Here is a 16,641-nt window from a genome sequence, read left to right as displayed (position 1 = left end):
TAAACTCAAAAGTTATCAAACAGTGGTCAGATAAAAAGGGATTCTGTGGGAACACTATTAAACGTTCAATTTCAACACGGTCATAACACTCTTGTAATGGAAGAGCCCTCTAGGTAACTACAGTTCAAAACCCCTGATCCACTACATGTTTCTGCAGTCAGACCAATAGTTTTTGCACTTTTTCAATTTGGGATTCACACGAGAAAGCTTACCTCGTTGTGGCTAAGGCTCATCAGGAATATTAATGCTTTTTGCATGAGGCAACTTGCCAGCAATGAGCCTGTGACCTCATTTAATCTCTCAATGTATAGTGGAAGAGTCTCTACTCGACATTAAAAAGCCTCAACAAAGGGGAAATTCACAGTTAATTACATAGGGTAAAACCTCTCCATGGGTGGAAAGTTTTAATGATGTTGCACCTCTGCCCTGTGATGTCATAGCTCTTTCACAGCTGAAAACATGATTACTTATTGGGGTCTTTCTGTCTATAGAGGGGTATGAACCAGCGTGTTTTAGCTCTAAGTGACCCAATATTGATGTATCCTCAGGGAAGCAAGATAATGTGTGTGAGAGACTAACATACAACTTTGATATGCACAGGTATATTCACCTGAATCTCAGTAGGTAGTCCGAGGTGTTGTGGCGTGGTCTGGTAGGAAACATGACAACTGTGGAGCAACCTAATGGACTGTGGCATCGAAACATCAAGGCCCATCAGTCAGATGAGACCTCCGGTCCTGGTATGGTTAATAGTATATTTATTTTCCCACCCATTTATTGAAACATTTTAATGTTTTAATTTGAATGATGTTAGGTTGTATTTGGTTTTGCTTTGTTATAGTAAGTAATTGCATATTTAGTGATCTTTTTTTTGTTATTGCTTGCAGACAAACACTCCAAGTTAACTCTTTTCTTCGTTTTGCAGTATATTGTACTGGTTAACTATCATATGCAGAGTATGTTCTTCTCTCTACAGATGGGGGTCACAACAACGTGCAAAATGAAGAAGATCTAAGACAGAGGCAGAAACATGCACAGGTAACCCATAACTCCACTTTCGCTCAGTATCTGAACTTGCCACAGATCCCTTAATTATTCTGTCCCTCCTCTGTCTTACTCAGAGAAAATGTAGAAGCTAAGGTTGTGCAGAGTAAACAGGATACAGCGTAAAGAGATATTTCAAAATATGAGATGCAACTTGTACTGTACTTGGGGTAAACAAATAGAGTAGGCTTTAAGTTGAAAAGCTAAAACAACATTTTCTCCTGTGTGTCCTCCTGTAGAAGGTGAAGAAGAAGATCTTGGAGCAGGTCCATGATCAGCTCAGTGATTTACTTGAAAAAGCTCTGACTGAGTCAGTCCAGCCTGTTACTCAAATACAGAAAAAAACACCATTGAATAACATACCATCCAGGTAGGGAAAAGGAGGAGGCGGCAACTTTTACAAGCACACGTTATTACGTATTGATCTGGGAAATATATTTATCCTCTCATTAACTGCACTAAAACGTGTGTCCACTATTCTGTGTTGATTGTTTTAGATCTCAGAGAATGGATGACGGCAAGGTGTTTATGGAAAGACCGTCACTGCTGGAGTAAGTGCGAAAGACAAGTTGTCTCCAAAATACCATTCATGAAGATCATGGAAAGCATCTTTACAAAATCTTTCTTCCAAACGCACTTTTTAAACAATGCTTGTATGTTCTGTATCTATTGAACTTAAAATTTCTTTTTTGAAGTCACTAAACAACAGATTGTATATAAAGAATCTACAAACAACCTCATATTTACAGTATATACCGTCCTGATGAGGGCAAGTAGCTGAACATCTTTGAGAAATGCAGATATATGCATGCTACGTTGGACAGGAGTCATGCAACTTGCTAACGGACTATCTTAATAGTTAAACAGAGATTAATGGTTATGTGGTCTGCATACTGTATACACAAACACAAATACAGATCATTCAGATATTCCAGTGGGCATGTTTGTGTGCATTTTATATGAATAAACCTTCAAAATATACACTGCGTAAGAGATATTCACATGAATACCACATATTTTAATGACAGTTATCCCCCTCTTCATCAGTGAGCTGTTTGAGATCAACCACATCAGGACCATCTACCACATGTTCCTAGCTGTGCTCCTCATCTTCTGTCTGAGCACACTGGCTGTCGACTACATCGACCAGGGCAGGTCAGTGTGACAGGTGCAATTGTGTGTGTGTGTGTGTGTGTGTGTGTGTGTGTATGTGTGTGTGTGTGTGTGTGTGTGTGTGTGTGTGTGAGTGTGTGCGTGCGTGCGTGCGTGCGTGCATGCGTGTGTCTAGAGGTGTGTATGTTTACAACAATGACACGTCTCAAACTCTATGACCCTGAACTAAATCTAATAAAAAACTCAATTACCCCAAAGCCTTTAAAAACTTCTTATCTTCCATTTCTTCCTAATGGTGTCCCTCCATCCTTCTCTCCCTGCCTCTCTGCTCGTCTTTTAGCAGAGAGATAGAGCAATCAATCCCTCGGAGTGTTCCTGCTGTTGCTTTGGGCAGCTCAGTAATGATTTGGTTGGATTGTGAGTTTAATTCATATTTCTCCAACGGGAAACTTGATAAATTGCAAGTTACTCGATACATCCACCCACAGCAACTTATTTTTGATATGAAGAAAATTGATGGAATAGAAAAATAATAATATACAAGTGGCCATGTTAAATTAGACAAACCCTTTGACACGCTGCAGTGGCTATTTTAAATCTGTTATTGTTATTACCAGAGGGGTCTTTTCAGAGAAAGTAATGGGGAAAAAAATGTTAAAAGCATTTAACAATGCCTACCATTTAGTGAAGCCAGTCATGCTTTAATACAATTAAGAGGGTTATTCAAAACCCTGTTCAAAACTAAAACAAACCAAAGGCGCTAATGGAGTGAATCATGAATGTTCATAATATCATCTGTTAATTTGTTCTTAATTAAACTAATTAATTATTAGGAATTATACATAATAACCATTTCCTTCATGTAAGGATTCATAATTTATATTTCTTTAATCTTAGGTTGGTCTTGGAGTTTGACCTGTTGTTCTTTGCCTTTGGGAAGCTGGGGACGGCCACCTGGGCCTGGTTTGTGATGTTTGTCTACACCCTGCTCGTTCCCTACTTCACCCTGGTGATTTGGGGATCTTTGTACCACAGCTTCCCCTCTAAATTGGGTCTTTCTCTTATCACGGGCCTGGTCCTGTCTGCCGTGCAGACCTGCATACTGGGACTGTTCCCTATCTACGTGGCTGTGCACTACCAGCTGCCACCAGCCTCACGGTTAATTGTGATACTGGAGCAGGTGAGAAACTGTTGGAGTAATAAATGCTGTCATTTATTGAGAACAGGTTGCAAATGTTTTGGAATGATGCTAGCTACATTGAAAATGCCATCCCCATTAGAGCAATACTAATTCATCAGCATGTAATGTAATTTGTCGGGATTGGTGTTTGCTGCTTTGCACACAAATTCTTTTCTAATTTAAAAGCCATGTCTCAATTTCATTTTGCACTATTGTTTAACGGCAAAATGTCCTGCTGTAGACAAAGTCACAATTACACAAACTACAGTATGCACAGGTGCGCTGATTAACTACTGCTGATTGTCAACTGTGTGAGACATCACATCAATGAATAGAATAGTAAGATAAGGTTAAGGCAGCCCAACTCGATTCTGCTGGTACATCCACATGGCATGCTCCTTTCACAGCAACATACTGTATATCCAACGCACCCTTTTAATCACATCAGTGTACTTTCGGTGCTCTGTTCACTTATTTGATGAAGCATAGGTATTAAATTGACCATATTATATATTTATAAAGTTAGACTTTGAGGAAAATTATGCTCTTTTAGGAAACTCTCAAAAAACTAATCCCCCTTCAACACATGATACAGTGATGGTACAGAAACCAAGTTAGCAGTTAACAAACTTGATGATTAGAGCTTACCAAGACAGCAATGCCAAGCTGGAGGACTATAAGGACCTGTAGAAGCAAGCAGAGTTGAGAAATCAACGGAGTAAAAGTGAGAACTGACAGATTGTAAAGACCACCTTGTGACGGGCACTGCCACGCTCATACATTACTAAGTCAGTGATAATTACCATGAATGAAACAGCTGACAATGAACAGCTCTCCTGAGCAAATGTAGATTGCTTGAAAGTTTAAAGTTTTTTTTTAGAGTTCCAATAGTGTCGCATTTCTTTCAATTAATAACTCCTGCAGTATAATTAAAGTGTTTTACTGCTGCTGTGCATTAATATCCAATCCAAAGCTAAATGTATTAAAAAAAAGAAGACGACCTGTGCTTGGATTGTAGATTAAAATCCTGGTCATTGGTAAAACTAAATTATAAATACAGCCCTTAACGGCCATCAGCGAGAACATTGTGAGCTGGAAAGGCACCAAATGAGACAGTAGATCTCATTGTAGCCAACATTTTAATACCTCCTCATCCTCTTTATCACACCGGCCTCGGTTCCTAAAACCATCTTAGTAAAACGAGTTTAGCACCATTTGAGTGAATTAATGTCAGTGCTTAGATGCTTTTGGGAGAATAGTTCTGATCCCCATCTGACTTGGTTCCACAAAGTCTATTTGTAATTTTAATGCTGTCGGTATCATACATAAAGTGTATTTTATTGATTTTAGATGCGTTATTAAATGTGTTTTCTTTACTAAATTGCCCAGAAAGAGAAAGTGATTCTCTGCTGTATGCAGATGATGTTGATGACGAATCATGTCTGAACTGCAATTTCTGGCAGGCTAAAGTAATAAACCCGTTCACTAACTGTGTTTCTGTTATGACATACAGTTGTCCATTGTTGTATTTCCTCCTGATTTATTACAGAAGTAAGCTAAATAATGCATGATTGTTTCATTGTGTCATTTGGTCAATACAAACAAACACAGAAACACGAGATTGAGGCCAAAAAGACGTAGGTCGTTCCCTTCAGACACCACTCAATTCATGCAATGAAGACAGACATGGAAGCTGTTAGTATTAATTCATTGTGTCTCACTTCACATAATAACTGTATCAACTTCCCCCAGATTCGATTCTTCATGAAGAGCTACTCGTTCATGAGAGAAACCGCTCCTGTTATTATGAAGAATACAGCAAAGGAAGGTACTGTTCTTTATTGTGTTGATGTCAGGTATAGTTATTACTCAGGCAGTATCATTGCTCACGGTGGCACTCCCAGACACCAGAGAAAAATGAGTAAAACAGACCTCAGCAGCTTACCACCATATGATTCATGCTAAAGTTAAACTAACAAGGAATTAACCCATGCAATAAATAAACTCAAGAATTTGCAGCCTCTCGAGATTCTGTTGTAAAAGTCTGTATAGGGTGAAGAATGTGTCTCTCCTGTGACTGTAAAACTCATAGTAATAAATGTGAATATCTTTCCGGAGGAAAAACTGTTTAGTCCTGAATAATACAGTTTTTATAGAAGTGTAAATAGTTTGAATGTGGTTTTGTAATGAGTTGTATATTAGTTCATTTTTTTAAACCCAGATTTTTTCCAAGTAACATTTTTACAAAACTTATTATATACTTTCTTTTGAAAGCATTTTTAACTGTCATTACTTAAAAGTTGGAGCTTGACTGAAGTACAGCTAATAACTCAGCAAAAGAGATTAGAGGCTTTGCGTCACACACCTTCTCATAATAAGGCTTAACGATTGTGTGATAAACCCTCTGTTGTTCTTTAAAGGCAGCCATTTGTCAGAAGGTCCTGACATTAAGGCACAGTTAAGCTTTAGTGTAACTGCTGTTAAAGGCAATAGGAAAACTAAAGCTTTAAAAGGCAATGGTATTATGCTACATAATGCAAAAGAAAAATTTAATGAGAAGCTTGTGAACCATAGGCCATAAGTGAGATATTTTTACTGAACCCCTCATTTTAAAAAAAAAATCATTCAAAACAACTTGTTACTGTTAATAATAAATATTTGACTGCAAGATTTTAGGACTTAAAACTGGACCCATCTACTTGGTGTATGATGTTCTTACTCACTGACATGTCTTTGCTTTTCAGGAGAAAGTCCCAGATTCCCAACATTTTCCAGCTATTTGTACTTCCTCTTCTGTCCAACACTTATCTACAGGGAATCATACCCTCGGTAAGACCTTTGAACTGGATCCCTTTTGCTTATCCTTCTTTATATTATTTTAATTAGTGATAATATTACATGTGCGTGCAACTGACATGTACCAGAGGGGATGTTCTATTAACCTTGTTCCACAAAACAACAAAAGGCTGGTAGCATATTAGGCCTTTTTCAAGTAAGACGTGTTGGCATGTCACAGTAGAAAGATTGATAATGGCGGAATTCCTTTTCGCTGTTCTGTTTCAGAATCCTGGTATTGTGCCTGCTGGCTCACTATCACACTGTTATTTTACAGTTTATAGGGACACTTGAATAGAATGTAACCATTGCTAATGTTATGAGTAACACCTTTTCTTTTTCTGCTATGACAAACCAAAAGGTTTGCTGTGAAAAAAGTCCTATTTTTTTAACTGAGTGTGTAATCACAGCTAGTTTCACATCATATAAAGTAGTAGTAGTAAGTAGTGACATCCTGTCTGTTCTTCATAGGAATACCCACATAAGATGGAAGTACGTTGGCATCACACTTGGCATGGTAAGATTGAGAGAGTTCCTTTTCATTTTCACACTTCTTACCTGTCATTCGGATTGAGTAAGAAAACAAAGAAGCTCTAAGTGGGGTTTATGACCTAGCATTTAGAAAGAATCTGACCCAAATTTTTCACAGCACGCATGTGATAACGTAAAGCAGTCGTAAACTACAGGTGCTTACTGTAATAGCTCTCAGATCACACCACTATCTATGGTGTTCCAGTTCCGAATCTCCAGTTTGCTCCATGTTTAATTTCCTTTTCCTTCTATGGTAATGCTCAATTTGCAGATCTTAGGAAGCCTGTTTTACGGCTACTTCATCCTGGTCCGTCTTTGTGTGCCCGTCTTCAGACCTGAGACCAACCAGCCTCTGAGTAAACGATCAATGGTTCTGGCTGTGTTCAACTCAATATTACCAGGTACTCTTTCTATTCTCTACCTACATGAAGCTTGTTCTGGAAGATTTTTCAGGCAATATTAGAAAGAAGTTGGGTAAAACAGACATATAAGTTAAATAGATAGATAGATAGATAGATAGATAGATAGATAGATAGATAGATAGATAGATAGATAGATAGATAGATAGATAGATAGAAACATAGATAGATAGAAAAATAGATAGATAGATAGATAGATAGATAGATAGATAGATAGATAGATAGATAGATAGATAGATAGATAGATAGATTGATTGATTTATTGATTGATTGATTGTTTGATTGATTCTGGGGGAAATTTAGGCATCCAGTAGCTTTCACAAAACATAAAGAACACACTGACACACACAGGAATAAAGAATAGAAACATAAGAATCAAAACATAGCTGTAAAGTTATAGCCTAGCCACCAAAACAACAGAGAGCTGTCACTATAATAGAGCATATGTTCTAATAGAGGTAGCGCAAATGTAAGTTGATTAAAAAGTAATTAAAAAAGTAAAACGCTGCAAGAATAATGATTTCTATGGATAATATAATAACTACATTGTAGATGAACATATGAAAAATATGTGTGTGCATAAGGCTAACATAGCCAGTGACTTACATATTATCTTGGTTTGTAACATCACTACTACTTACAACCTCTATAATCTCTTATCTGCATGAGTCAGTGGTGGTTAATGTATTGCTTAATATCGGAATAGAGGAAACATGTCTCTAGTGTTTTGAAGTCATTGAGAAGATTAAATATGCTGTTATGTAATCGGTTACAGGTATTAAAGCCTGGCATGTTTATTACTCCCCTAGCTTTCTGAGTAGGTGCTGATATAAGAGCGTCAGTATAAAATTGAGATTGACAGTACTTATAAGAAAGCTGGGAGTAATGCCTTAAAGTGTTTCTCATAAACCTTCTCTCTCTCTCTCTCTCTCTCTCTCTCTCTCTCTCCCCGTCTGTCTCAGGTATAATGATCTTTCTGTTGTGTTTCTTTGCCTTCCTGCACTGCTGGCTCAACCTCTTTGGGGAGCTGCTGTGTTTTGCTGACAGAATGTTTTACAAGGTGTGTGGCATGGCTCATTTTATGTAGCATCATCTCTCCTGTGAACACATTACTTTCAGATATGCTTGTGTTTCCAGATAGAGAAATTTTGATTAATGACGTGAGATTACAGCAGGGTGGCCTGATGGTGCCAAAATAGTTTAACGTTTTCATCATCATATTCTGTTGATACAGTTTGCGCTTGAACAAGCAATGACTTACTTCTATGACTTAATGCTTTGACTGATGACTGATGTGTTTCTGCAAGTCCGAAGTCGTGAACAAATTTAAACTGGCAGATTGATTTAATGTGTAAGATAACATTAAGGAGCTTTACGGATTGTAAGTTGATGTAAGAAGAATCTATGTGGTACCTAAAACCTAAATGAAGTCAAGTTAGAAGTAGTCTTTTGAAGCTTTCATTTGCTGTATATCTATTTATTTTCCGTTGGTGATTATGTGGCCACACTGTTTCTTTGAAACCAGCTCTAGGTGCCCTGTCACCTGTCACCAATTATCTGTTTAAAAGAGGTTGGAGTGTGTTTTTGGACATTTGTGTTTTTCTGCATTACAAATGACCAAGATCTTTAAAAGACTCCCTCTAACTTGGACTCCAAACTGTTTACCTCTAAAGTAGTTAGAATCACCATATGCTATCAGCTCTCCAAACTCTAAAAATCTTTTAAGGCCGTATTTCACTTAAGAAGAACACCAGTTTAACTTATAAAAATCATTGTGATTATGCACAGCAGTAATCTAATTTTTTTACTGTGATTTTCTAGGACTGGTGGAACTCAACGTCTTTCGCCAACTATTACCGTACTTGGAATGTAGTTGTTCATGACTGGCTTTATTACTACGGATACAGAGACTTCCTTTGGGTGAGTAGAGTAACATTACAGTAAACTATAAGTACATACAGTACAATGAATAATATTAAATAAAACAATTACGTTAAGTCCCAATGAATTTTGTCTGTATTTCCAAAGCAGCATGTTACATGATACAGGCCACATAATAGTTAAACTTGTTCTGTAATTCTAGTTAAACATATTCCCTACTAAACCAGCCTGACCTATGAACTCTGAGCCAAACAATGTCCCTGTTCTTCTGATCCCTGCAGCTGTCAAATAGGAAATTCCGAACAGCCGCCATGCTCTCTGTGTTCATCGTGTCTGCTGTCGTTCATGAGTATGCCTTGGCCATTGGCTTCGGCTTCTTCTATCCCGTCATGTTCTGTCTCTTTGCCCTTTTCGGAGGTGAGGGTTGTACTTATTATTCAGGGAACAATCTTCACAATAAAAAACACAGAAATTATTGTAATCTGGTGCTCTAACCTGGCTGCTGGAAAACATTTGGTAACATCCAGTGCTGCTCATGAATATAGGAACCCCTGCTTGAGTTGACAAAAAAAGAGGAATAAAAATTCATGTTTTGGAAATTGATCTTAATGCCTTAATTTAAAAAAATTCAACCTTTAAGGACACTAATTTTCTTTGTGAAAAACAATGTATCATGAATAAATAAATGTTGTTCCTTAAAATACAGGGGTATGAGTATAGGCACCCCTATGTTAAATTCCCATATGCAAGCAGATTTTTATTTTTAAAGGCCAGTTATTTCATAGATCCAGGATACTATGCATTCTGATAAGGTTCCCTTGGCCATTGGAATTAAAACAGCCTCACATTATCACACACCCTTCACCATACCTAGATATTGGCAGCCTAATAGCTGGTTTGACTTACATTGAGAGATGATTTTATTGAAAGTACCCCATTCCAATCTCAAGGTAAAGATGATGTTTTTTATTCCTCTTTTTAGTCAATTCAAGCAGGGGTTCCTATACTCATGAGCAGCACTGCACAGTTCTTTCAAATAACGAAAGAAAAGGAGACAGAAAAAGAAAGAAACAAATTGAATGTCAACCTCATTACTGTTGCTAAAATTAAAACACTGTCTCTGAATTCATTGGCTTGTTAAAAATATGTACATTTTTCCTTCTACATTCTGGACTGTGCCTTAAAGCCTTCAAAGTTAAAATCAGTAATTATTCACCCCAACACCCATTGAGTAGCTGTTTTCAGGGGGATGATGGTCATTATGTTTAAATAGAGTACACTTGTGCATTGTGTCCTTTGCTCTGGGTTGTCAATCTGATAAAATGTTGAACTGTTTTACTTTTCATGCTCTTACTGTTTGTACTGTCTTTACATGTACTAGCCGCCTCACATCGACTAACTTACTATTTAACTACAGATTTATTCTTTCATACACAAAAAGACAGTCATCAGCAACAACATTCCCTCATGTCGTCCTCTCTTAGTGATGTTCAACTTTACCATGAACGACAAGCGACAGAGCCCTGTGTTTAACGTCATCATGTGGGCGTGTCTCTTCCTCGGTCAGGGCGTCCAGATGTGTCTGTACTGCCAGGAGTGGTACGCCCAGATCCACTGCCCTCGAACAGGGGTACGTACTCCACCTACTGCTAGTACTGATTAGGCCATCTATGAACAGACTTTTGCTTGTTTATCTCCTTTCTTCATATCTGGATGATGTTGATTCTAATCTTTCATATAGCTCTACCTTTTATGATACAAGACCTGCTTATTCGTAGGCTTGCAGATGTCCAGTGGGTCAATCAGTCGGGCCTACAAAAAGCTCAACAAGACATGACTATTTTATAGTGAAACAAACATGCTTCAAAAACATGTTTTCTCTCTCCAGTTTTATTTAACATTTGATGTTCTTGGCAACAGAAACAGGGATTTTTCTTAAAGTAAAATCAATAAAACCTGACAGAAAGTACACTTTGTGACCGTTTTTTATCAGCAGAAGATATAAAAATATATGTAAATAAACTGTGAGATTCCTCTGAGGGATTTGTTATGACTTGGCTTGAACAACTATCCCACTGGACTGGGTTTAGGCTCGGTGAGAAGCTGCACGATTGAAAAAGATCAAAAATAGACAGAGCTACAGATACAGTACCTAAACAGATACATGTAACTGCATGTATGAAGATTTTAAAAGAAACTTTTTTTGTTTATTTCTATTGTGCTGCACTACAATGACCTTTGGAACTCATTAAACAGCACTTTGAATCCCAGTTTCTGAGGATCTTTAAAGGAAAAAAAGGGCAGTGGGTAAATAAACTTGACATACAAAAAAAATAGACTAAAAGACTAAAAAAAAGAGAAATACTACCAAACAACATCACATGACTAGTGCTTAAGTACTTTGATGTTGGACATCATATAGACTCCAGCAACCAGATGAATCTGACCATAACTTCTTTCCCTGTCTCATCATCCTGGCTTTGCCATCTGTTCTCATGTCCAGTCATTCATGAGCATCTGTGCCTATGTAGACACACATAAAGTACATAAACTTGTTCTTAAAAAGACAACTCCCCCAATTCACATACATAACCCCGTAGGTAAGCCATGTTTTGAGTAACAGCACGTTTGTTAAGAATCTGACATGTATTTTACCCTTCAAAAGCTGCCCTTCATTCCCAAAGCGTTTGATGAAGTCACAGATGTAAAGGATTTGCCTGACAGATGGGCACAGATGTACTTAACATACTTATTCCACTATGAACTACCAGCTAAAGTATCCTCTAAAGCCAGTGGCATCATTCTCACAAAAACAATGGCTTAACACACATAACTGCAGTCTAAAAATAGAGGTGACATCCAGTAAATGAGATTATTAAGTGATGATAAATGGATGCTTACATCATACAGATGAAATGTATAAAAAGGGTTGCAGATAATGTTACCATCTTTAGACCAATTCTTCTACTCTGTCTCAACAGAACAGCTTCTGGGAGTTGGTGACACCTCGATCGTGGTCCTGCAGCTACCAGAGCTAATGCTTCTTTTCTCCTGGGCTAGAGGGATAAATGATGAAAGGATGGAGATCTGAAACGGCCGGAGGGATAAATGATGAAAGGATGGAGATCTGAAACCTATGATTGACTGAACACAGGAGAGAGCAAGAAACTTGAAAGACGTATATATATAAGGTTTTCTGTTTTGTTTGTATGTGTAAAGATTTCTTTGTCCTTACCTTTGTCTTTATGTTGTTATTAAGGTGTGATGTTATCATCAAGTCTATCACCTCTGAATTATTCCTAGTTGTTATTTGTACTGATAGTAGTAAATACTGTTTAATAATTGAGGCTGTGTAAAACGTCCTTTAAAGATTATTAAAATAGGCTGATAGAATATTGTACTGTAAGCAAACTGTTGCACATTAATAAAATGTATTGGCAGGCTAAGTCTCTATGTGCAAAGTTTTGAGCTGTGTATGGATCAAACTAACAAGATTCACCATGTTAATTAGTGAGATTAATAAGGGCTCGTAGGAAAAAGTCCTGACTGGCTAGCGGTTTTCCTCTGTTACCAGTCTTAATGCTACACACCTCATGGCTTCTTCGTGATGCACAACATAATCAATAGAGGGAAAATATGTACTGTATATGTTTTTCATAAGTTGTATGCTATTTTACAGAAGGCAATTCTTTGAAATATTAAATGTATTTAAATGTTGTATTAATAAGCCCCCAGGAACTCAGAACACTGTCAATAAAAAATTATAAAATTGCATTTTATAGAATGATTTATCACAAAGTTGGTCATGGTTGTAGAAAACGTTTCACAGAAGACAGGTGAAATTAGTCACAACTTTGAAGAAGCTTTGCCACAGTAAGGGCACAGGGCCTGCAGTGTGTGTTGCATGTTTAATCCTGCCTTGGCCCAGCGTTGGTTCAGCTGTCAGGGATTGGTTGGGAGGGAAGGTACGGTATGTTGGTACCAACCAACCACAGGCAGGGCAGCGCTTATCAGTCCGCCACAAAGCGTCTGTTTGTCGGCCTGCCACATCCCTCTAAAGTCATACAGGAAGAAGAGGATTAACATTGGTACAGTGTTTGCATTAGTGACGTAATGCTCTGTAAACTGATATACTGTAATACCAAGGCGGCACAGAGCGGCACAGCAGGACAGTGTCAATAGTAGAAATAAATATAATTGTGTTTCCCTTTGACAAGGTTCATCAAATGTTATACTTGAAAATTAAATCACCTGTTTCTTGTATTTGAATTTTTCCATTTTGTTTGACATCCTTTTAATCTCCAGCTCTCTTTTAAATTCTACATTATTGAGCTATCATATTTTAAAAATGGAATTTCTCCAATGAGGAATTCATAAATAAAGTGATTCTTTCTTTGATGGATGCAATTATCTATGTTAGCCATTAATGAGCCAGCTTCTCCATCTTCTCCTCCAATTTAAAATGTTATCTTTGCTTGATGAATGCCAATGTACATTGCTTAACGCCCCCTCTTTAAAGCAGAATTTGGCCACTATTTGAATTTGGGAGTATAGAGGAGCAAGTTAAAAAGTCAACAGTGACATAAATGACCATTCAAAAATGTTGTAGCAGAAGGTTACCTTTTAAAACACCCAGTAGACATGAAGCAACATTGTAATTCATTTGGAGTTGGGTTTCTGGCCATCTGACAATACGTCTTTTTTTGTGATCAAATATTTTAATTTAGAACAGTCACACAGGGTGGCAGAGCATCATCAAATGGTGCCTTTTCGAATTAAACAATATGCTGAGACATAAGAACGAGTCCCAGGACCAAGAAAACAAAGAGCGGAAAGACAGTAAGGGGGGGGGAGACCTATTAAAAACACAGTAGTAAGGATGATGTCTGCCACTTACAAATTAGACATAAAAAAGAAAGACATACACAAACACACACATAAACAAACAAACAAACAAGACATTGACAGAGCGACATAAGTCCTACAGGACCAAACACATGCACAGATAGAAGTAAAGAGGCTAAAGCACTACAGCATGGATATCAAAGAGTTAGCAATGTTGAGTCAAGAGTCCAAAGTATTTTTCTGGCGCTCCATTTATGCGAGCTGTAGAGAGCTCCATATACAGTATAAGACATCCATAAAGGAAAGGGTCCATGTACAAATAGACAAGTCTGCTTTAAGTCCAGCAAATACAGCACTGACAAATCATTCAGAATCAAATCACTGGTAGTAACAGGTACAGTATCATTAATTAAGGCAGATATTTTGGATGCAATACTGTTCCAGAACTGACCCAGGAGAGTAATCCCATATCATGTGAAGATATGTAACTTAAGCTTTTAGTGGGCAGAAAGTGCATAGAGGACTGTTAATTACTTTCATGTGATGCCTTTTCCCAGGGGTAGTGAATCTGCTGATGGCCTGGATTGCGTGACACTTGTGGAATGCTAGACCATGCATCATGTCAGTTGAAATCGATGCTCAGGTCTGGGGAATCACGTTCCCAGACCTTTTCAATAGGAAGGCCAAAGCGTCCAGCTATCACCAAAAACTGATAAAGCCTAGATACCATACCACATGTTTTTAGCTGTTCAGTAAATAGTTTCCGGATAGGATGGATGGGCAAAGATCTCTGCCAGGAGACACTGTATGCCTTGAGTACTGATCTTAATTGTAGGTAAAAAAAATGAGGAACGTGGTAGACTAAATGCGTTTTGTAAGTCGGAAAAAGATAACAAGCCAACCTCGCTAAAAAATCTTTTAGTCAATGAACCCCCCTCTATGGAACTATGGAGCTGTTATAGGCTTCCCACCAATCAGGATTGCTGTATTGTTGAACAATGGAGAAAATGTATGGCAGTTACATGCTACACGGCAATATGTTTCAAACAATCTCCAAGTTTTGATGAGATGAGAGACAATGGGGCCAAAGCGTAGCTGACACGTTTGTTAGAGATATTGGCAAAAAGAATGTCATGGAGAGACCATGGTTTTGTCATATTACTTTCTAAAGTATGCCAGCAAACACACATATCTGGGTCAAACCAAGTAAGGAGGGGCCTTAACACGAAGGACCAAAAATAGTGTTAGAAGTTGGGAACTGAGAGGCCACCATCCTCCTTCCTCCTCTGTAGACATCTTAAGTTGCGTGCGCTTCTTTTCCAGATGAATTTAGATACTGCAGATTGTAATTTATGCCAACAATCAGAAGGAGGGGCAAGAGATAACATTGAGCTCACAAAATGAATCCTGGGTAACACATTCATTTTAACAACAGAGATAAAGGCTTGAATAGAAACGGGAGACCCATCCATCTTTCCATATCTTTCAAAATGTTGTTCAGAGCAGCAGAATAGTTATGCTTAACAACCTGATTTAAGCACGGAAAAAACCTCAATGCATAAATATTTAAACTGTTTACCAATGGGGATGTTGGCAGAGATGGTTGAATTGCAAGCAGAATCATTTAAATGAAGTAGTGCAAACTTTGACCAGTTAATTTTAAAGCCTGATAAGCTTCCATACTCCTCACATAAAGAAGCCAGCTGACAATTATAAAAGCTAAAAGCTCCACTGTGTTAACTAGTGGCCAACTTTGTCTGTCTGCTGTTTGGTGCTGGGCAAGTAGCACACTGTGGCTTCTTGGCTGAAAACAGCTATGGTAAACTGCAAAGTCAGGGGGATAATTATCTGTTGGTTTCCACACATAGTTCCTGTTAAATTACTGGAATAACTTTTCAGGCACCGATAGTGATTTTCACAATTCCAACATTCAGGAACATTTCCGCCTTGGACCTTTTCAAACTTGCCATGGCAATGCCAGAATAGATGGGGGAAGGGACATCCCAACAGTGCTTATCCCTGCTATGTTTCTGCTTGCAACCACACCACAGCCATATCAGCATTGACCCTGAAATGTTACTTAGTCCTGAGGTGAAACATTTGTGGGACAGATTTCCCTGCATATTGATCCCTGCTCCCATTTACACATGACGCCATGCAGAAACTGTCCCCGCACATTTCAGGGAATGACAGCATGTGTTAAAGGGGCAGAGTGAACCTATTTACTTTATCCATTTGATCCCTTTTCAATATAAAAATATTGGTTATTGCAGCTTTAATTTAGCTTTGCAAATTGAACTGAATCATCCAGCAACAGATTGAAAAATGTTTAGGCGGTATACTGATGGTGGAAATAGATTTTCATTTGTTAGTTGATTCTGCAGCTGTGATGCACTTTAAATGACATGTAAATTGATGAATTACACAATAAATTAATTAAATGAACGCTTTCATCTGCAATATTGAGCATGTGACAAAGCCAGTATAGATGCATCAATATTATTGCTCAACCATCAGGCTTTCTCACTATACTGTAAAAGCCTCCATGACTATGGCTCTGTCTTCCAGTTTAAGTGTTTGGTATTTTTGTTCTGGATAAGATCATGTTTTCTTGTTTTGTTGTATTTTCTATCAGGAACTTCTTATCCCAGCAAGAGCTATGTACAATATATTTATTAAGACCTGGAAAATTAGATAATTGTACTATTCTTATGATTGCATTAATACATCTTAGTCTGTAACAATATGAGACAAGTGTTAAACTGTCCAAACCTGCATCCCAAAATGCTGAGC

The 16,641-nt window shown here is 37.8% G+C and overlaps 2 protein-coding genes across 2 annotated transcripts in view; both read left to right on the top strand.

The window, feature by feature from the left end:
• kif5ab (kinesin family member 5A, b) overlaps window positions 1-1,879 on the top strand; it is a 78,523-nt gene extending 76,644 nt beyond the window's left edge. Inside the window, exon 30 of the transcript XR_004656182.1 lies at window positions 1,869-1,879. The gene's annotated coding sequence lies outside the window, so the exon portion shown is untranslated. The remainder of the gene's footprint in view (window positions 1-1,868) is intronic.
• soat2 (sterol O-acyltransferase 2) overlaps window positions 1-12,452 on the top strand; it is a 14,337-nt gene extending 1,885 nt beyond the window's left edge. Inside the window, exons 2-17 of the mRNA XM_034868211.1 lie at window positions 601-740; window positions 977-1,038; window positions 1,284-1,414; window positions 1,542-1,595; window positions 2,092-2,199; window positions 3,055-3,337; window positions 5,090-5,165; window positions 6,082-6,166; window positions 6,644-6,689; window positions 6,975-7,104; window positions 8,085-8,182; window positions 8,944-9,042; window positions 9,285-9,420; window positions 10,488-10,633; window positions 11,985-12,061; window positions 12,102-12,452. Of these exons, the coding sequence (XP_034724102.1) occupies window positions 662-740; window positions 977-1,038; window positions 1,284-1,414; window positions 1,542-1,595; window positions 2,092-2,199; window positions 3,055-3,337; window positions 5,090-5,165; window positions 6,082-6,166; window positions 6,644-6,689; window positions 6,975-7,104; window positions 8,085-8,182; window positions 8,944-9,042; window positions 9,285-9,420; window positions 10,488-10,633; window positions 11,985-12,041 (1,590 nt within the window). The 5' untranslated portion in view covers window positions 601-661 and the 3' untranslated portion in view covers window positions 12,042-12,061; window positions 12,102-12,452. The remainder of the gene's footprint in view (window positions 1-600; window positions 741-976; window positions 1,039-1,283; window positions 1,415-1,541; window positions 1,596-2,091; window positions 2,200-3,054; window positions 3,338-5,089; window positions 5,166-6,081; window positions 6,167-6,643; window positions 6,690-6,974; window positions 7,105-8,084; window positions 8,183-8,943; window positions 9,043-9,284; window positions 9,421-10,487; window positions 10,634-11,984; window positions 12,062-12,101) is intronic.
• Window positions 12,453-16,641: the final 4,189 nt, after the last annotated feature.

This window comes from Etheostoma cragini, chromosome 4 (assembly GCF_013103735.1).
Source record: "Etheostoma cragini isolate CJK2018 chromosome 4, CSU_Ecrag_1.0, whole genome shotgun sequence".
Classification (NCBI taxonomy): Eukaryota; Metazoa; Chordata; class Actinopteri; order Perciformes; family Percidae; genus Etheostoma; species Etheostoma cragini.
This window is presented reverse-complemented; position numbering and strand designations above follow the sequence as displayed.